This window comes from Channa argus, chromosome 19 (assembly GCF_033026475.1).
Source record: "Channa argus isolate prfri chromosome 19, Channa argus male v1.0, whole genome shotgun sequence".
NCBI classification, from domain to species: domain Eukaryota; kingdom Metazoa; phylum Chordata; class Actinopteri; order Anabantiformes; family Channidae; genus Channa; species Channa argus.
Genome location: NC_090215.1, coordinates 9,078,157 through 9,100,525, shown reverse-complemented (window position 1 = coordinate 9,100,525; position 22,369 = coordinate 9,078,157). Strand labels below are relative to the sequence as shown.

Genomic DNA, 22,369 nt, shown 5'->3' with positions numbered 1-22,369 from the left:
ACACAATTTTCCATTTCTCTTCTCTGTCTCCTCTCCTCCTCTCCACCTACTCCTCCTCCATTGACATTCACTGGAGGTAAATATTTAACAGCATGCTATTGAGTGCCGTGTGCAGTGTGGCACAGACCGGGCTGCGGTGGAGATATGTATATAGACAAGACTGTTTTATTAAGAGTCGCTGCAGACATATTAAGGTAAAGTATGCCTGACACCTAGGGAGGAAATTGCCAGTATATGACACTATTCCTCAATACTGTGGCAGCTCGCCTCAGTGCAATTTTGCAGAAGGCGAGTGACAGAGAATGACATGCAGAGAGGGAGGGAGAGGGAACGAGAGAGATGAAAAAGTGATAAAATGTGTAGGGTAGTTCAAGACTGAGGGGTGTGTCTCCAAGTGTTTGGATAGGGGTGTGTGTGTGTGTGTGTTAGTGAATGTAATGCAGGTGGCATGGTGGGGTGGCATGCAGAGTTTGTAATTGCCTTACCCCATGTGAAGGATTGGCCTAGAGATAGTGCTGTTTACCTGCGGCCTGCTATGTTTAATGTTTGTGGGTGTGATGAAGGGAGAGGCACTGCACTGAATGATTAAGGTGGTAGCTGATGTGTGTGAGCTGTGTATAGACAGACACAGGTACAGAATGATGTACACAGATACAGTACATGCACCGGACATTTAAGGACCACCAGTATGCAACAGTTTTTAATTTTATTCCCCAATTATTATCTAAACAACAGGCCTAATCTCAGAACCTCAGCTAGGACTTGCCAAAACATTCTACGCAGAGTTTCTTACCATAATTTTAAATTTGTATCTATTCATTTCATATTTTAACCATTTACATACATACACACACACACACACACACATATATATATAGCAACAATACACACTTTGTTTGTGCATTTAATATGTTTTCGCACATGAAACAATAATAAAAAAAATTACAAAGAAATAAGAGCTAACAGGAGGTCAGAGAGGTGTGTATGTTTTGGAAGAAGGCACCATTTTAGTAGCCAGGATTCGGAGCTCAAAAACATTTTATGCGGCCTGCATGAGCTCTAAAAGTTTACATGGCCCACCTGCTTTGAGAGACTGATGCGGCTGTGGACAAGGCTCGGGTGTGTATGCAGCAATAAAGTGGCTTCTGTGCCTGCCTGACCTATCGGGCGAATGTAGTTTCCCCTTTATTGTGACCTGTCATTTCAATGCCTTTTTACTACACTGCAATATCTGCACAGAACTGATGTGAATCGTAAATCAGTAACTGTATGAATTATTTCGATACTGTTTGGAATTTCAACAGATCATCTGTAGTACAGTACTACATGTGCCTGGATCCTAGCAAGGCAGTGTTTTAATATGTGCAGTTGTAGACTGGTTTACGGAAATTAGTGATAGTTAATCAGTAGTACCTTAGCTAAAGTCTTCTTTCTCTAATCGTAATTGAAGTCTAAGACAAACTGCTAATACAGTAATACTTCCAAACCTTAACTCTAAATCTAAGCCTACAGTAAACTACGCAACATCACATTGCACTTGCAAAGCTCGAAGTCTCTTCCTTTGGGGGACTTGCCTCATCTTGCCTACATATTTTTTACACTTCTCTCTCACTCTCTCTCTCCTTCACACACACATACACACACATACACACACACACTGCAACTCATGTATGTTTGCACAACAGTGGTGTCAAATCTGTCGAAGTAAAGGCTGTGAAAACAAACACAGAAGTGTTATATTTGCAACTCATCGATGAATAATTCTTTAGTGGATCGTTTTTCAAACCGAAGATATCTTTTTTTTTTTCCACATAGGCCTTCACCCGAAAAAACAAACATACAAATAAACAAAAACACATTCAACATAAAAATACTCCAATTAAAGAAACATCCTATCGACAGTAAGAAAGGCCAGTTTTAGCACACAGAAACAATAATGCGCTTCCCTTTCCAACGTCTAGAGGGCACTGTTGCCCACAGTCTAAGCCAAATTGGATGTCTGGGCTGCCTGTAGTGTCTGATAGCCTGCATTTCCCCTTGAAAAGACATCAATTCACACAATTACATTCTAATTAAAAAGAACAACCTAATTAACCTAGGGAATGTATTCCATAATTCGGTAATATTAACATGATCATCCTAGTGCCTGTAAATGATTGGTGATAAAAGCAAAGGCAGAAATTAATGCTACTCACTAATTAAAAGTGGGAGATAAACATGAGCTTATAAAATGGGGGGAACTGGGAGAGACTTTATAGTTTTAAGTAGTTTTATTATTACCATGTCAGATATAAATTTGAGTCATATTTTCTTTGAAGACTCAAAGCTGTGATTGGGAAGAGTGGAGCATCACACAGCATGCTTTGCTCTCTGCCAATTCCCCAAAGAGACAGATACTCAAGTGCTGCACTATATCTTACACGTGCAGAACAAGAGCCTTGCTGAAAGTGATACACCAGATCAAATTGCTATCATAAATTCTTCATAATTCAATAAAAACACAGCAAGGACTTTGTGTAACTAATACATTTCTGCTGTATTCTTTTAGTATTCCGCGACACGAGGTTGTGTGGCGGATTGGCAGCACTTGACTGCTCCTGACTTGTGATTCGAAAATTGAACCAAAGGACAAAGAGGTGAAGCAACGACGAGATGGAGGGACACAAGGGGAGAATGAAAGCACGGAATAGCAGCACACTTCTGTGGCTCATCATCACCACCTATTCCTGCTTGGCAATATATCTGTCAAAAACCTCATCACCATCACAAGTCTTCCACTGATAATGATGATAATCACCAGCATAGTAACCATTATCATAGATATATAGCCAAGCATGTGACTGAAGAGGTGTCCCCAGCATTCTGTATGTTTGTAATGTGTCTGTGTGTGAGTGTGTATTACTAAATATCCAGTTAAGTAGTATTAGCATGCAGCTAAAGCTTCTGACTCACCATTGCTAAACTAATACTCTAAGTTTTGCATCAGATGGTTAAGCCGTCCAGTCGGACAAAGGTTTACATGACAAAAAAAAAGGATTTGTTATTATATTTATACACATTGTATAATTCTATTCTTTTTGGAGGGTTACTGAAACCACTCAATATGTGTGGCTCACTATGAATAAAAATAATGAAATGCTTGATTTTTATGATACATATAATAAAATATACAAAATAATTACACAGTAAACTGTAATGGAGCCCTTATTTCATGTATCAACATGTAAATACATATAGTTGTGTGTTTTCTAAGTGCTGCACATTTCATCCTTCTTAAAGCACACAACTCATTGTACATTTCATGTGTTTCTTTTATACTAGTCTTTTTTTTGTTTGTTTAATTGTTCAGTCTTGCCAATGACTGGTATATATGAATGCAAATGCTGTCCATGAACATATTTCCATACATATTGCATAGCTAAGTATTACATCTTTTAGTGCTGGTCATATTCAACTGAGGTACAACATTAAAATGTAACATTTGTTTTGATGAAATATTCTGTTGCAGCATCACCAGAGAGCTGTTTCAAATGAAGTGTGTGTCCAAAAAATTAGCTGGAGTGTGTTGGGTTTGCATATTTTTCTTGTCCTTCATTAGAAATGTAAATCATGCCAATGTAGCATTCAGTCAATACTATAGATATATAGCAGCCTCCTGTGTTTGTATTGGCATGAGAATACAATGTTAGTCTGCAGAATGATAGACAAAGTCACACACACACACACACACTTGCATGGACACACGTAGTGTGGCGCAGCCTGAGGCTATCTTTCTACCGTAGAGACTTTTGACACCCTCCTACTTCCAGCAGTCACAATAAAGCTGTGTTTTTTTGTTTTTTTTTTAGTTTTTAAAAATATGTCAGGGACTCATTTCATGCGGGTCTCAAGCTGAGAAGACTTCTATTTTGTTTTAGTGACCAGTGGTCCCAGAATAAGAATGAATGTTCTCTAGTCCACGGCCAAAAAACTCCAAACCAAAAGCCCCTGTTCTATAAAAACCCATATGATAAGAGCAGCTTTAGAAATAGCTGCAGTCTGAGAGAAAGTCAGTGGAACTGTAAAAGCTGACATTTTGACTGCATACAGCGTACTCTCTAATAGGTGGTAAATAATAAACAGATGTTGAGTGTATGTTTGATTGTAGCCAACATTGTGACAAAGGAGTGTTTTATAACCAGATTAGTGATATTCATCTGTCTTTAACTAAAGTTACTATACATGAAATTGCAGGTATTGCACAAGGTTCTGCAGATGTTTCTCCCTCACTCATGTAATATACTGTACATCAGCGTATTTGGTACAATCTGTAAAGCACACATCAACATGGGTGTTATCCTCTTGTTATAGTCCACATTCTTCATTCAGTCCATTAACTCCACCAGGACGAAGTTTCTTATAAAGCTCACATAATTATATTGCTCCAAGATGCAAGTCCCAGGTAGCTTTATTATTATTGTACAAAATTACCAGACTATAACTTTGCATCGCTGTGCATATTCTCTTCATTACACTTATTCCTTCAACCATCCAGTCTGCACAGTCTTTCTGAGGTTTGGATAATGAAGATTTACTGTATATTATGCAGATAGGGACCCACTTTCCTTCAAAACAGCCAATATAAACTTTCTTTAACTCATTCTGTGTCAGGATATATTCAGAAAATTAATGTAATAAAAACACACACACGTCCTTATAAAGGTTAATGAATAAAAATATAAACAGTGGGACATGAGCATAATTTCATGTATATTGCAAATCAGGCTCAGGTAGTTTGTCTGGCCCGTGCTGGCAGCAGCGAATGCTGGAGTGGAGGTAGTTAGGGCCTGGTGCTTTGCCAAGCCAAACTCCTGAAGCATGCAGAGGACTAATGCTCTGCCTCTGATGTGTGGCACTGAAAAACCACAGGACTGCTCACAGGGTCCACTAAAACTCCATCATTCACTCACAGCCTGGCGGAGAGGGAGAGATAGAGTAAGAGCGAGGCGCACCGAGGGAGGGAGGGAGGGAGGAGAGAGATAGAGGTGAAGAGAGAGCAAAAAGCAAGAGGTGGTGGAGTGGGGTACAGTCACAGTGTTACAACCACATGATTGAGGGATGGTTGCATTCGAGGTGAAAAAAGACAAAAGCAAAGCAGAAAAAAAGGGCGACTGCATTACTAGAGGTGTATTAATGCATATTCCATTCATCTTTTCTCCTCCAAAATTTCTCATTCTTCAGTGGTGTGGGCAAATCAGATAGCCTGTATCAGATGGAAACCAATGGGATATTTTGGAGTAGATCAAAGTTGTGGCTGTGGCTTAGATAAATCTAGCCACCATTCAGAGCCAGTTCATCTGTCTTAAATGGCTGCTCATTTCTCTTGTCAGATAGGGGAAGGGCTATATATAGCTGTGACTAAGATGTCTGCGGCAACTCAGTCTTTAGTCAATAGGAGACTTCCAGAGGCCTCTGCTGACATTGTAACATTGCCTATTAAGGGTATTTGTTTTAAATTAGCTGTTGTTTCAGGTTCTACTCTCATATATTGGGAAAGTTTTTGATGGTGATATTGCTGTGGCCTGACAACTTCATAATTTGGCACATGTCCACTAAGCTGATCTCATGAAAGCACTGACTGACTATTGGCTGGCAAAGGTACCCATAGTGATTTCACTGTTTGCTTTCTAATAAAAATGTTGCCAAGAAAGGTTAAACTTCTGACATTGCACAGCAACTCAGGCATTTTTATTTTATTTATGTGAAAATGGTGGGTCTAATTAACTCTTCTGCTGCAATAAGACGTGATTTATCCAGACTGTGATCAGAGAGAAGGGACATCTAAAGTGGAACTTCAAGGGCAAGCAACAAGTCGGATTAAAAAATGTCTCTTTCTCATGTCCGTGTACTGCAGTAGCACTACACGATCCAAAACTGTGATCTATGCATCTTTAACCTCTTATCCTGTTAAGCTGTCACTGAACAAGAGGTGGGGTACATGCGTGTCTTTGGACTGTGGAAGGAAACTGGAGTACCTGAAGAAAACCCACCCAAGCATGGGGAGACAATGCAAACTCCACACAGAAAAGGCCACAGCTGCCGAGGATTCAAACCAGGGACCTTCTAGCTATGAGGCAGCGGTGCTAATCATGCCAGGCTTTTGAGTTTGTTGCATTCTATCTAAATTCTACTTTTCCTGGTCTTCCCTGATTGGTATCGCTTTCTGAAGTCCACAGAGTGTTCATGCAATCTCCAAGGCCCCTTCACAACTTTAATAGGGCACAAATGGGACACACACACTCATGCATACAGACTAAAGGCATGGAGTCTGTTGCTACTGCCGCATGATGTCACTGGCAAACACTCGATGCGGGGAACACACGGCCAAACAGCGAAACAATTTGTTTAATCATGAAGTGCATTTACATAAGGCAACGGCTGCATAAATGAATGCATAATTGAACAGGTTAATGCATAATGTAGTGCTCCCCGGGGACAATAAATAAAGTGCCTTTTGAAAACGTGTGAGACAGAAAAAGATAGCGAGTGAGGGAGAGACAACACTACCCACCAGGCGTCAGACAAAACATGAAACGCGTTCAACGAGACAATGCCAAGGCCATGGAGGTAGAGAGAGGAAGAGAGAAAGAAAGAAAAGAACTTGGCAGGAAATAAATAAATAAAAAGGTGAAGTCTTGCTAAGAGGATTTCAGGACATGCTTCGTTTCTTTCCATAATCTGTCTATTAGCATCAAAGTATTTCCAGCTCTCATAACCATGGCAGGGACACTATTAGTGACAAGCTCACACACCAATACAACTTAACACTGCCTCCTGGGAATTCATCCTTCACTCTCTGTTTGTCCTCTTCATTTCTTTCCCCCATTGCTTCCTATTTCCCCTTCTCTCTATGGCCATCAGGCTTCAGGAACTTTTTTCTCAGTGTCTCTTTCCTCTCTTCTTTTCCTTCCAAGATATACACCTACACCATCCATCTCTTCTAAGCTTAATGCAATTTGCGTTGTTGAGACACAGTTGTCTTGTCAAGTAAGAGCAGATATTAATAGTGTAAGTGTACAGTTTCTAATCAAGAACAGAGTAGGGGGCCATCCACTGATCAACACACACCCATGAGCTTAGCTCTGCTCCACTGTCATGCTACGCAGCAATCAATTTCTGCCCTAGGATGAAAAAGTAAAGGAACAAAAAGGTCAGAGGGTGAATTTGATGTCCACAACCATTCTCAGTGCTGTAATGGACTTGATAGTTAAAACTATTCTTAATGCAGATAACCTTGCACAATAAAAGTGGGGATATGCCAGTTAGGCAATTTAGACATTTTGAAACTCAGTGTGTTGCATTTTGGAATTAATGTTTTGTTTAACTATGATGCTCTACCTCCGTTTCATGAGCTTCAAACATAGAGGACACATGATACAGCACAGATACAAATGCAGTCAATGTGGAAATCAAATTTTCACAAAACATTTTATTGCACTGATGCTCGGGGATTTAAAAAAAAAAAAAAAAACGTACAGCAATGCCACAGTATGACTGATGGATGGTACACATTTTACATTAAAGCAACCCTTTCAGAAACTAAAAAACCTACAAGAACACTGCATGAAACGATGTTAGATGTCAGTTCAAAAGAAAAAAAGAAAGAATTTTTGTCAAATGAATTTTATAAATCCAGTTATTTGATCATTAGTCATCGGTATGCATTAGCCAATGTATCCACCTCACTTTAAAGGTCAGTTGGCCACGTCACAGTTTTGTGAAATCCAAAGTTTAAATCGACAGTATTTAACTTTTGGAAGATACCGATTAATACAGGTTTCCTCTTACAGATTAAAAGCTGAATCTATAACTAATAACCACTTCTCTGTTTCACAGTCTGCTGGCATTTAACTCTTCTGCACTCGTGACACTTTCACATTACATTCTACTATTAAGAACATTTTAGTACAACTCTCACTATTTACCTGAAAGCATGTTCTGTGGCATGGAGAAAAGTAGCAAAGATTTTTAAATGCTTGTGTTCAAACGACAACAGATATACACATGGGGTTGATGATTACAAAAAACGTCTTTAACACAACAATCTCTGTGTAAATGATGTTATACAAAACTGATTAGAGGCAGTTTTTTGACTCCAGGTCTACTGAACTGTTTATCAGATAACTTAAGGTGAAAAAGACTCAGTCCACATCTACATCCTTTAAAACCATGATAAAGTCAACAGGAAAAAAAAAAAAAGTTGAACAAACCAGCTATATTCATTAAAGCCTCTGATACCTGTCAGTGTCTGTTTCTGTTGCAGTAGTCCACACCGCAGACACTGCATGTGTGTATGTGGCTGTCAGGTGAGATTGGAGCATTTACGCTGTAATGTGTCGCTCCTGATTATGGATACATGTTTCCTTCTTTCTCCCTTGTGCAAATATGTGTGATGCATGCACGAGTGTGAGCGTGTGACAGGTAGGCATCAGCAGAGGTTTGGTGCTTGATGACAGCGCTGCAACCTCTGATGACGCCCTCCATTTTGTCACCGGCGACTCGTGTAGATTACCTCCAGCGCCATCTTCTTACTCTGTATGCTAATGAAACAGAGACAGGGAGTAATGAGAAAAGAGTGACAGATTAAAAAAAAAAACGGGGAGGAAAGGAAACAGTGTATGAAAGAATATTTCAGGGACAGAGAGATGAAACAAAGTCTATAAATATGTTTGACAGAGAGCAAAATAAAAAAAAAAGGCCAGATATGTGAACATACCCAGCGTGATAGAGATCAAAAATGAATAGAGTAGGTAGGGTGCAGAAAATAAAAGGGGGACTAATGAAGGTCATCAGCAGCCATATTGGGGCTCCCTTGGATAGAACTGAAGAGAGAGGTAGTGAAGGCTTGGGCGAGTATGATGAATATGATTATAGGTGTGTGATTGTGCGTGACGGTAATGAATTCAGGGTGTTGGATAGAAAAGGAGTATAGGTGCCAAGGTATCGAGTAAAAGATGCAGTCTAGCCTTCTGTAATTTACGTAGCCAAAAGGCAAATAGAGCATGATGACTCTTCTCTGTCTCCTTTCCCTCCTTTTATTACTACTCGCTCCCACCCTATTACAGGAGATCCACACCTTCCACCACCTTTTTTTGTCCCCCCGTCTATATCCCCATTCAGAGGATCTCCTTATTCAGAGAAGCTCTCCCTTTTAAAGGTTAAAGAAAAGGGCCGTGCGTGCGTGTGTGTGTGTGTGTGTAGAAAGTGAGAATGATTTTCCTTCGTGGTCCCGCTGAAGGAGGTGACGGTGACTCACCTTCAGCCCATGAGCACATGCACGCCTTGCACCCTCCCTCCATGCCTTTGATGTGTGGTTGAGTCAATGGCTAATCAGGTAGCATCAGGCCCAGTCCTCATTTCCCCTTCAGACCGGCCCCATTAAGGAGCAGGCTTTCTGGAGCAGGCCGATAAGGACAATATGTTCTTCTTTGGCACTCTCTCTTCCATATTTACCCTAAATCTCCCGCTGCTCTCTCATTCTTTCTTTCTCCCATTCTGCTCTTTCACCATCTTTTCGCTTGCTAAATCTGCAGCGTTCCTTCACCCTTCCATCTCTCATTCTCCACATCACAGGCTTCTCTCACCTTTTACGTTTCTTTCCATTTCATCACCTTTGCCTAAATGTCCCAGTACTCTTTTCCCCATTTTAGCCTTTCTATATTTTAAATCACACATTACACCCCCTTCTCTTCATTCCTTTGGCAGCCTCCCACCGCATCCATCTCTCAATCTGCTATTTTCCCCCTTTATTCCCAAACCTATTCCCTAAATCCCACATGTTCATTGAGTCTCTTCCACATGTACTTCTGCTTCTTTACCTTCCTTCCTTTCCTCTTTCCCTACAGTCCTTAACTCTTCCATCACAACTTTTCTTTCCCTCTTCCTTAAATTGCCACGTAATCTCTTCTTCCCCCTAGGTTCCCTACTGTCTTAAACTGTCCCATTTTCCCACCTCTTCTTACCTATGGCTTTATTCCTTAAGGGATCATGTTGAGAAATTGTTCTGATGGTAAACTTATCTATTACAGGATGGGAGCACAGAAACAAAAATATATCATCTATCCCCTGTTTGCTACTAGAGTTAAACTATATTTTTCAAGGATGGTACCTTCACCCTCAGTGGGACAACTGACACTATAATTAAAAGGAATTGGTTGTGTACTGTATATGTTTAAATAAGTGATAAAGCTTTGTAATGGGTAGCTTTTCCTTCTTATATTTGCACATTCATAATCCATGTAAACAATAAACACTAAATTGTTTGCTATCGTCTGGGCTTGTTCTTTATGATCAATAAGCCGAACAACTCAAAGTTCTAGCGAAATCAAACGATGGATTCAGAGAAGCAGTCTCTGAAGCAGTTTTCACATGTTTTGCATTGCATGTGTGGAGTCTGTGTATAAATCGCTGGTTGTGGTATGAAAGGTGTGCACATGTGTAGCCTGAGTAGGAATGTGTACAAATACAGTAGCTACTGCGTTGCTATTATAGTCTAACACAGTTCTATGCTGCAAGTACTTCTGGGTATTGTAGTTCCCCTTTGCTGGACAATCAGCTGAACAGCTTTTGTATTCTTCACATTTCTATCTCTGCCTTATACACCAAGCTACAATCAACAGAATGACAAAAAAAATATGCACTGATTGCCCTGGGTAGTACAGCATTGGCTAATCCAACTATTAGACAACACTGAAACTACTGTAGATACAGATCATCGCTGATAAGTCAGCCACACACTAACACAAATGTAGTGTGCTCTCATTTTGCTGCAAACCAGAGTTGTTGTTAGACTTCACAGGGTGTCATTTTTACAACATAATACTAGCAATTACTGCACAGTAACTCTTAAGTCTAACACCTGTAAAGCTGGTATTTATTTAGCAACGGGCACAGGAGTCAAATAGGTGGTGTCAGTAATTGTTGCTTCATGTGCTCCTCTGGGATTTCTGAATTAGCAACTGACTGTGGGGTTTACGATTGTGGGTTATTTAATAGAATATACATGCACATGATTTGGGGTAAATTAAATTTCCATTAGGGACAAACATGGTGCAAACAAAATCATTATACAGCAATATCAGCTATGGTTATTTAAACATATTTGATCACATACAGTACAGACTTTTAGTTAAAATTTACTTTGTTCCTGCTTCATTCTAATATTATTCATCTGTAAATAATAACTAACTTAATGCATTGTAGGCCGTATCTCATATGTGTGTGCAGGATTGTTTGAAGAAATGAAGCCTTCTGGGACATTTTGTCATTGTGAAAATAAACCTCGACAGCTTAAATTCAACTGCACCAACAAAATGTCAGCATGTTGCTATACTGTTAGTGTACAGTCTATAAAAGTAACCATGTAACAAAACGACCACCTTTTCAAAAGTGAAACACTGTGTGAATGACTGTCTCTTTATTCTTTCTGAGTGACCTAACTTTTAGAAGAGACATATTGCCAGCAATCCTGTCAGCTTTATTTCTTCCTTGCCTCTTGCTTGCTGTTGTGTCATGTTCTGTTTGTGTTGTGACAGAAGTGTCTCTCCCAATAACAGTGGCAAAATACTGAGCTGGTCATTTTCACAAGACCCAGGTGTCTAATATATGGTTATTAAGAGATGACAATAAAAAAACAAAATGTTTTTTTATTAAATTCCTAAAATGTAAGTCTGAAAATCTATAAAGGTAAATCAAATGTAAAAAAGCTGCAGAATTTACAGATTTTTCTTGGTACAGTGCTCAGAACAACACTTTTAAGGATTATCACTTTTAGAGCAAAACAAATAAAATCTAATAGAGGCTGAAGCATATTTTTCTCATCATGTATCTTACAGGAAATACTGACCGTGTAAGCAAATTGCATGTGATATGAAAAATAAACATAAAATGGCTTCTGTAAATAACTTCTTGATGAGTTTATTATCATTGCACATAATCTTCGTGACCTGCTCTGGTCTCCACCTGCTACTCCAAGAATGTTAAAACACTCACCAAGAATTATTTGAAAACTGGTTTGCATTTTGGAGAGCTGCTTGCAACATGGACTATAAACACAAGCTTTTGGTGCGATTATTACCATACAAATCTACAAGGAAGCGCAGACTGGAGTCAGTAAAACACATTCACATCATGGGGAGAGCGCCCTAGTCTTTTGCATATTCAAATAAGGATCAAATAATGTCTCAAAAACACTGTAACGACTGTTGTGATGATGCACAGCTACTCTGCTTTTCTTTCTCCCTTTCTCTCGTGGTTGAGGGCCCACACTGTTCACAAACAGCCAACTCTAATTTGGGATAAAACGAAAATACTGACTTGCAATATTTTTCTGGTTTACCAAAGGTTTCCGAAGGACCACACATACAGCAGTGAAGTACCACACACGCTCATTTGATAAAATTAGGTTAGGAAGGAGCCTGTTCTGTGCTTTTCATCTTTGTGAGAGAAGAGCTCATGGTGTGGAAATTAAGAGCCTGTATGTGCTTGTGTGAGCTAATGTGTGCATTTGTGTTTGTGCGTGTGTGTGTGTGTGCGAGAGAGAGGCTGACTAATCCCTGCACAGAGCTGAAACGAGTTAAAAACACATCAAAAGGAAGCTTAACCTCTGTGAAACCTCACTGGGTTTTCAAGAACAACAAATGATCATTCTACTCATTGTTTCCAGGGGGACTCTTTTCACCGCTGCGCCGCTGACTTTTCCCTCAGTCCAGGGAGTTTTTAAAAAGACTGTGGTTTCATTTTTAATGACTGTGCCTTTTGTGCAAGTGTGTGTTTGTGAAAGAATATAAATGCATGTGGATGTGTGATTGGGTGCATGCATGCATGTGTGTTTGCACATAAAAGGAGGGTATATTTGAGTGCAACGGCAAATGAGGAAAACCAAGCTAACAAGGACATGCAGTTCAGCTCGAAATCATTAAAATGGACGACATCCTGACCAGCTATACAGCAGCTATGTATGCGGTATATAAAACCAATGAAAGATTAAAAAAATGGGGTCTGGAAGACAGGTGGGGGGAAACCGTAAGGAAGCCAATTGTGGTCTGACACCTTCTTTTCCCAGAATTCTCATTATCACAGTATAATATTGGTGTTAAAGTTAAGATATTTGCATGCTTCTTTTGCTTATCTTTTGCTTGTATGAATAAGCATATACAAAGAGTCACCTGTAGATGCACATGGAGGGACAGGAGCATCAATATGCCATTTACTTCAAAACCATATTATCATTATTTATTTAATAGATTTGATGTATGTAATGTTGTCACTTGTGTGCAGATCTTTCTTTCTCAGCTGTTATACAACATTGTAAAACTGCCTAATTATGCAGTGCAGAACACATTTATAAGAATGATTACTTACAAATGAAACTCAGTAATGGTTTTAAGCTTTCAGTTTAAAAAAACACCGGCTCATAAAATCAATAAATAGCTCCTAAAGTGTAAAACTAAACATTTTAACAAATATGATATTACACATTCACCCACATGCAGATACAGAAAGACAGAAGCAGGCAGATACATACTGTAATGCACTCTCACTTAATTCACATTCAGCACAGTACTGTAGATGCAGGGGACACATGGTGCACAGCTGCTGTGAAATCAGGAGAACCCGCCTGCAAACAAGATGGTAGATGACAATAAACATCCATTGAGAAATTACATTGCAACACTGGTTGGAGGGGTTCTTCTGTGTGATTTTTGTAAGACAGTTTCGAGTTGTGTAAAAAAAAGAAGGGGTGGGTGGGGGGATGGTTTGCCAGTGATGGCGAATCTATGCACAAGTGCTTATTCCATGGCTGCAAGTAATGCCAAGTTCTAGTTTTATCAACTGAAAGTAGTTTTTAAATTTGCCATAGGCTGTTGCTTTGTTCAGTTCTGTGAATCAAACACTTAAATGCTACAGTGTGGTGATGTATCACAGCTTTGCTAGAAAAGTTAGGCCTTCAGGTTGTTCTTTTAGTGTAACAATCGGGTTGTCCCCATTCATCTCTTTAAGACCGTGCAAACGCAGTAGAAGAGAATGATTAAAGCATAAGGGCTGTGATTTTCTACATCTTCATTAGCAAAATATACCAAGAATCTAAAACCTATAACACATTGCATTTACTAAGTGCAACATCTATAAAATCAGGACCTGAGTTTGTTCATTTCTCTGTGCCATAGACCTCCACTGTCTACAAACAAGGTCACATGTTTCTTTATTACAGAAAGCATGGTCACTGCAGATCATCTATAAACTTAAACATCTGCAAACGACCACTTTTGAACAATGCAGTTTATGTTGAACTTTTGCCTGATACAGCTTAACTGTAAAACTAAGTAAAAAGCACCATTGTTTTAGGGGTTTAAACAGTGCATGATCAGATAAGGCCAAAAGTGAACATTGATCTTTCTTTATCCACATGTGTAAATGTGAAAATAAAAGTTTAAAGTAAAATCATGGGACAATGGGGAGAAAAATCTCATAGCTTCAATTGTTGTTGTTGGTAACTTATTATAAATTTGTTATCATCAACTCCAGTTTAATGTCTATAACTTTTAACCAGTGTTAAAAATCCACCATCTTTTCTTGCAGACAGGTTCCCTTGAATCATTAAGAGTCGAGAAAAAGTAAAATCTCATTCAATCTTGGGACACAGCAATTTTGAGCCCATTCGTCAAAATGGTTTAGTCGTGTAATTCAAAAGTTAAACAAATTAGGCATTAAACTATCAGTTCAGGAACTTTGAAATATCTGCCAGTTCTTTAGGCCAAATGTTAAGTGTAATGCAAAACCTCTTTCCAAATCCTCTTTTTGGAACAATCTCTTTCCATACATCACCTGCTCTCATTGTCAGGTCAGAGTATCACAGATAGGAGCTGTGCAATGAGTCCCCAGTCTTTTCCATTCTTTAGAATCCAGTGTCCAAATCAACGAGCAGCAACATTTAAGCCCAGGTCTCTCATTCTGAGTAATAGTGAGAATGAAAACATTTGTTCTTTGACAGTGGATATACTGCATGTTCAGGACATTCCAACCAATTATAAAACTCCAGCAGTCGGCAAAGTTAGAGGCAACCAAACCCATAGCTGCGAAGTGCAAACACAGTGGGAAGAATCACATCGCTGTTACTATAGCTAATCAACAAAAAGTGACATTTAACCTTTGACCATTCTTGTAAAGGGCTGAGGAAGCAAAGAGCTGCCAGTAGAGCCTCCTGTGAAGATGGAGTTTGAAACTGCATTAAGTAACTGAGTGAGTTGAATTTGAGTTATGGAAAGGCAATAATGTCTGGGTAATAATATTTCCAGAGGGTCTGAAAGCATTATTATGTTTTTTGGTTAGATTTACTGTACAAAACTTTATTTACATTTTGAAATAGTACAATTGCTGTGTAAACACTATTGGCACTACTATGTAAACTATGTACCCACCTTCAGTATTATACTGTGTTCTATGCAGTGGGTGGATTTAAGGTCAGTTAAGTTAGTTACATTGTCAACATTTTAAATAAATGCAGATACTCATATGTTTTAATACTTAGTGCTTTAGTGTTGTTGTAAAACAAGAACATTATTTGAAGAATCAACTGCTAAACTCCCAGGGCTTAAAGGACTGCAATATTTTAAGGATGCAATCATTTTATAATAAAATTGTCAGACTTAAAATTCTTGGAATTAATCTAATCACAGAACAGTAGTAGAGATATTTTTAAGTTGACTTTTGATGATTTGAGGAAATTCCATCATCCACTGGTTCTGGAGCCCCCCTCAGACATTAGGCACCCTGAGACTTGATGTTGACCTCCAGGACATTAACCTTATACTGAGTAAGCCCCCTGGTGAGGAGTTTGAGGTCAAAAAGTCAAGACAGGTCAAAGTCTTCAGGGGGCTTTATTTGGTCAGAACCCTGCTTGGTCCTCTGAGACCAAATATCTTCCAGAGATGTGGAGACAGAGAGCTCAGTAGTCAGCTTGGTCAAGAATAATTCACCCGAAACCTGGGTCTCACCTGCTCTCTGCATTTAGGTTTGAATCCCATCATCACCTATTGCAGGGTCCAAGCTTAGGGAACGAGGGAGGTGGAGGAATGAGGAAGGGATGTGGACTTGGGAGGTGGGTGGGCAGTGAGGGACATGGGAAGGTGAATATTAGAGCACTGCTGGCATGTGGGAGAAGGAAGAAGCAGTTGTTCGACGTGTCTACGCATGGACACCTCTTCCTCCAGCTGTCTACGCAACTGTTTATTCTCCTTGCTGAGGGTGTTTAACTGGAGAGAGATAAAAAGACATTAAGACAGGGACTGGGGAAGACTTATACATAAAAGGTTTATGAGAGACCATAAAACAGATTGAGAGAAGAGTGGGAATTTTTAGTGAAGTTTCAAGGAAGTTAAAACATCTCTCTCATTTTGATAAATCTACATAATTGCAAAACTTAATTTGATGTAACCAATAAATATCAACCATCAAAAGTCAACAGCTATCATGCTGATGAAGTAGCCAACACCTCATTATGTGCTTAATTCATCTTTCACAGTTGCTTTCATGCCTGTTGAAACAGAAATGCAAATGGAAAATTGCGAGGGGGGTTTCAGGAGTATTGTGTTCACAGTTTGAAATGGATGCAAGTGGGAGTCATGTGATGGTGTAAATTTCTACATGAAAACAGTCAATTTGAGCGATCATTAGAGGTCGATTTGACAGAAAATTATCTGTGACACAAAACAAATCGCACATAGTCAGAACATGATTGAGCTTCCTGAAACACAATTACAGACTAGCTAAATTGAGGGTGTTTTATTTTTGTTTTACATGGGCATTTGTGTAAAGGCAGGGAGGAGTGCGAGTTAAACAGGGGCTTTAAATGCAAAAATAAAAAAATAAATAAAATAAAAGTATTGCATTAGTTGTGGAGCGTGGTAAATATATGCAAAATGTGTCAGTTTAAAAATTGTAATAAGGCAGATAAAAGAGAATAAAAGATTTGATATAATGTATTTTTAGCTTTTAGGAGTAAAATAAGAAATTAAAGGATGAAGAGACAAAGAGACACATCGGGTAATGACAGTTGCACTCATCCACATCTGTTTTTTTACTGCGTGTATGTATGTCTGTGTGAACGCTGCGGTTAAAGAATGATGTCACATCGACATGTCTGGCCTTGTGTGTGTGGGTCTCTTTGTGTGTGTGTGTGTGTGTGTGTTTGAGAGGGAGAGAGAAAAACAAAAACGGAGATGAGACAGACACATTTCCAGATGGTTCCGCTAACATTATCCTTCCAGACACCATGCACGCATGCATGCACACACACACACTCACACACTTAATAAATCTGAGCAAATGTATTACATCTGATGACTAGAAATAGCAGGGACTTAGGCTTAACCCTTGAAGAGCCAATGAAATGTTCATGTGTCAAAACATGCTTAAAGAGTATTTAGTATCTACAACGTGTCCATTTTATGTTACGCCAAAAGCGACTTTCTGGATGAAAAACACTGAGGCTGACATTTATAATTAACTGTATATTCAAGGGGACCTGTTTAATTTTCCCCATCTTTGGTGGCTCTGGATGCTTTCCTAATTGCGAGAGAGGGGGGTTCAATTAAAAATCACAGCTTGTCTCCTAAACCTTCACATACTGCGAGTGAATTGGTGTGCATATGTGTGCATAAAAAGGATGTGTGTGAATGGTGTAGAATGAAAGAAAAAGACAAGCACTGAGCGGGGTGTTATAACGCTGCTGCACATGTGTGTTTGCAGTTCTTGATTAGTATAGTGTAGCTTGGTTTCAGTCAAGTATTTTAATACAAATTATGAAAATGACCTAAGTAGAAAAGCTGTATAGACAGCAAACTTTAAATTTCCTCATGTTCGCAAAAAGCGTTGGTTATTTTTAAACAGAGTTTTGACTAGACTGGAGTAAGATGACATGTCCACTGAAAACAACAGCAAAATAAAACCAAAAAAAAAATGCATGAAAGCATGAAACACAACGAACAACAGCTGACTGAAAAAAAAAAAACAAAACAAAACAGCTCGCCTAATGCTAATCAAGCCTTGAAAGAATATCAATTGTTTCCTCCGATGCCTGTCTTCATCCCAATTAATGGAAATTCACTTTATACCTGTGTGACATTTGAAAAGTTTGCATGAAATTTACCTGACAGTCGGAGAGAAATCAAGCTTGTGTGTGTTGAATAGCAAATGTTAATACTATGCACCTGTGGAGGAGCAATAACGCAGTTTGTGACTATGACTAACAGAGGCTGATCTAAAGCAGAGACACTGGTGTGATTTACAACCCAGCACCTTTCACATAGATAAACTGAGGCATTTCATCTAATTTCTTAACAGATACCTGTGTGGAAGTGTGTATGTGAGTGTGTGCATGTGTGTGTCCAACGGACAGTGAAGGGAATATCCTTGTGTAAATGAACTGTCTATACCCTTCTTGCTTGTATGTTTGTGTGTGCGCAGGCTGTCCATGTTGGATCGATGTGTGTAATGATTCACTCTAGAGATTAACAGGTGCTATTACACACCTGACCTGTTAAACACCACCTCTCCCACTCTCTCTCTCGCTTTCTGTGTCTATCTCTTTCTCTGATCTATCCTCCTCTGTCTGAAACATGCAACTAATGCTATTTGCTTTTCACTAAACCAACACTATGCTAAAACTTCAACAAGTACCACCTTTCGTCGTACCGTGTCAATCAGAGGGCCATTCCACAAACTTACAAAAGTCGGGTGAGCTTTTCCACCGGCTCTGGAGTTTTCGAGAACTGAGGGGGCTGAGGAGTACTTTTGATTCGTCTCTCTTTCGGTGATTTGTTGACTCTTGTGAAGTTCAACACAGTTAAAAAAAAAATGTCAGTTTTTCCTCAAAATATTCCTCTGTGTTTTTTCCCCCACATTGTTTTATCACAGCGGGCCATTTCCCTATGCTGTCATGAAGAGATCAGCATGGCTGTATTGATATACTTCCCTCTCTCAGTTTCATGAAAGGGAAATCATTTACCAGTGGAAAGAAACGTCACTGCTTTTTCCCGATACGATTTGTCCCCCCTTCCCCACACTGCACACACACACACACACACACACACCCTCCCCCGCCCTGCCACAGACTTTTCACTTTTATCGTCGGAAGAGGAAATGGATGTCTGCGTGTGCCTGTGTGTTTGAAGTTGGACGCATGAAAGCCTTCTTTTCTGTGTGAGCTCAACAGCAGGTGGGCCGGTGGGTGTGTGTGTTTGTATGTGTCGGGTAAAAGGACTGTCAGGACCTGGCTTGTGTATATACGTTTGTGTCTCTCTTACTTGTTGATTTAGCATTCCGATGGCCTCCAGGTTGCTTTGCATTCGGGTCTGCATGTCCTCAATTTTGCTGAGGTTTAAAGCCACACAATTCTGATTTTCCATGCTGTAACACAATACGTACAAGTACATGGACAATGAAACACATCAGAAATTAAATTCGATGTTAAATCTTAGCACTGGAGTAGTTTCTGAAAATTTACTTTCCAGATGCTACTTGAAACAAGGTCATGTGCATTTTACTGTGAAATAATATTAAGTAAACTGTACATTCTCCTATGGTGGTAAACTTTTCAAATCCAGTACTTTTGTTCAGTGATATACATTTGTGTGGGAGAACAGCTTCAAATGTCCTTGCAAATCTGGGGCAAGAAGACGGCGTACATCATGTTCATTATAACCATCTTCATTAAACTGAAAGATGGTTAAGCAAATGGGTTCCAGAAATCATCAAATTATATGTAAAAGCACAAATAAAAAAGACAAGAAGAAAAAAAAATGAAAACAACAAAACCAAAATGAACACAACCGCAGCCAGGGAACATTAGTAGTACAAGAAGCCATTTAAGATTTTAACTGTTTATTAAAAATGTTTTGGAAAATGACAAACAAATGTTAGGGTCTGCTATATTCCAACCCAGGGCCGACCCAGGAATGTATATTAAATTAACGACGGTGGATAATGGTGCTCTGTACAGGCTGAAGAGCTTGCTGCCCCCGCTTTATGCTCTTTCTTTCATGCCCCAGTAAACCTGTTCAGTTTGCATTTGGAAAAAAAACCCTCTAAACCTTCTAAATACTTTTTTGAAGACATTTTAGGCCATTAAAGTAACACTGTACCTCCCCAATGTTAATTTTTGTGTATAACAGCAAGCTACACTTTCTATTAGAGCAGTGGATGGAAAGTCCTATTTTGCTTCAGTTGGGAAGATGCACAAGTTCACTAATAAATGCCATGATTGTCCCTGTGTATGTGGGGGAGCTCCAACAAACACACTCATAGGAAGCTTTGGTGCTATTAGCCACAACGTAAAACATTTAAGATCCGAGGAGACACTTGAGAAAGATGTTAATATGTGAATTGACATTTTTGTCTGAAAAGTTTACGAGATTCATTAGTGAAACATTTCACAAAACAACAATATAAACAATAGTGACACCGCTGACTAAAAGCACAAACAGTCATTATTCCAGCTATCATTTTTGTGGGAGAGATGTGTTTTTGTATTAAAAAATAATGCTGCTTACAGCACAAAAACTAAGACTAATCTGCCCGTAAATGAAATATTTTAATGTGCAAAAGAAAATGCATGTGAAAACTTTAAAAACTGCATAAAAAATACACCAGCTGATTGTCTTATAAATCCCTATTAACCAACTAACTTTTGGTTTAAAATAGAAATCTAATTGCCTAATAATAATGTTCATAAACTGATCACGCTGACCCTTCCCGAACATTAATAAGAAGAAAGGTTGACATTCCCTTTATCTTTTAAACTGTAAATGCCTTTTAAAAGATGACTTGCATTAGTTCCCATTGCTACAAGTGAATCGAAAACAGGAGGCATAAACTTTAAGCAGCAGCCAACTCCATAAAATCCACATCTCCACAGAATCTTCACATGATTTAAACTGTTTCCTAGATGGTAATGTGGTCTTCAGCAGATCATGAAACATCACTGCCGCTGAGACAACTGTGTGAGATTTATGCTCCCGATGTGTGAAGGCAGCGATCCGCTGATCTCTTGGCATGACGCCTGTGGAAACATGTATTGCTGTGTTTACACGCAAACACAGATGTGTGTAATTAGCGGCCTAACCCAATCAGTGTATGTATAATTACAGTCATTAGTGTCAAAGCCAAGCTGCCATGCTCTCTAAACCAGGCAATAAACTACACCGTCCCTCTCTTGCCCTAATCTCATCTTTCTTATTTACTGCTCTCATGCTGCTGTAAATTTTATGCAAGACTTGACTCTCACACAGTCTCCTTCGTATTTTCTCTTTCTGTCTCTCTGTCACTCTAGCTCTCTGTGTTTGTACAAATCCTCTGCTGTGATCACTGGGTGCTCTTAATTGGAAGCACATCATTAGTGGTGCAGTTGATGAAGCCTGATGCTTTATGAGCGCTTCCCCCACATGGGTTGTGTCAGACAGTCACTGACAGCAAACAGCATCGATCTCCGCTTCCTCCACTCAGTGCATTTCAATGTGCACTGTGGTACTTTAATGTGCTCGGATAGAGATATTTTGTGCAGACTGATAAGAGTAAACAATTTTATAACAAATAATTTAATTAGGATAAGAACGTAACTGCAGGTAAAAACAAAACAGTTTTTGGCTTTGTATTACTTACACGCCCTTCGGATTTCGTAGCAGACCTTAAGCGGTGTATTGCTTTGCAGCACAAACACCGCTTAAGGGCTGTTGTCAGAGACTCTTCTCGTTCTTCATATTAAACACCTCTGGAGGGAAGGCAGAGAGGAATGGACAAGTGGCATCCTTTGCAAATGAACAGGATTGAGTTTTGATCAATGCCACAACTGCTACTGCAGATAAGAGTTTTTCCTGTGCAATTAAGACTGCAACTACTTTTAGCTACAGCATTAAGGCTAGAAAGCACTGTTTCTATACTTTGTGGTTTAAAGTGCGCAGAAAAGAAATATTCTGCTGATAACTGTTGTGTAGCATGACTGAAAGACCCACAACAACCACTGAACCAGTAATATTACTTTGCAAACTGTCATTATTATCACATCTAATGATATTTCATGCGCTAGATTACAGCGAAGCCATTATGTTTTTTTAATTGTCAGATTATCAGACAGGTTGCAAACAAATCCCTCCAGTTTCAATTTTGACTTTGATTTATCATTTTTAAGTCGAAAAAAATAACAACATACTTTTTTAATGTCTATACTTTCATTTACTTTATTTCTAAGCAACTTTTCTTACTTTCTAACTCCTTCAGTAAAAAGCTCGCAGCCTCTCGACTCCTCTTTCTTCACCTTTCTATTGCATTACTGGTA

General features: G+C 39.1%; 1 protein-coding gene across 1 annotated transcript in view; it reads right to left on the bottom strand.

Moving 5' to 3' along the window:
* Nucleotides 1-11,715: 11,715 nt before the first annotated feature.
* Nucleotides 11,716-22,369, bottom strand: part of LOC137104973 (trichohyalin-like) — an 84,288-nt gene continuing 73,634 nt past the window's right edge. Inside the window, exons 25-26 of the mRNA XM_067486894.1 lie at nt 19,344-19,446; nt 11,716-16,292 (exon numbers count right to left, since the gene is read on the bottom strand). Coding sequence (XP_067342995.1) covers nt 16,089-16,292; nt 19,344-19,446 — 307 coding nt within the window. The 3' untranslated portion in view covers nt 11,716-16,088. The remainder of the gene's footprint in view (nt 16,293-19,343; nt 19,447-22,369) is intronic.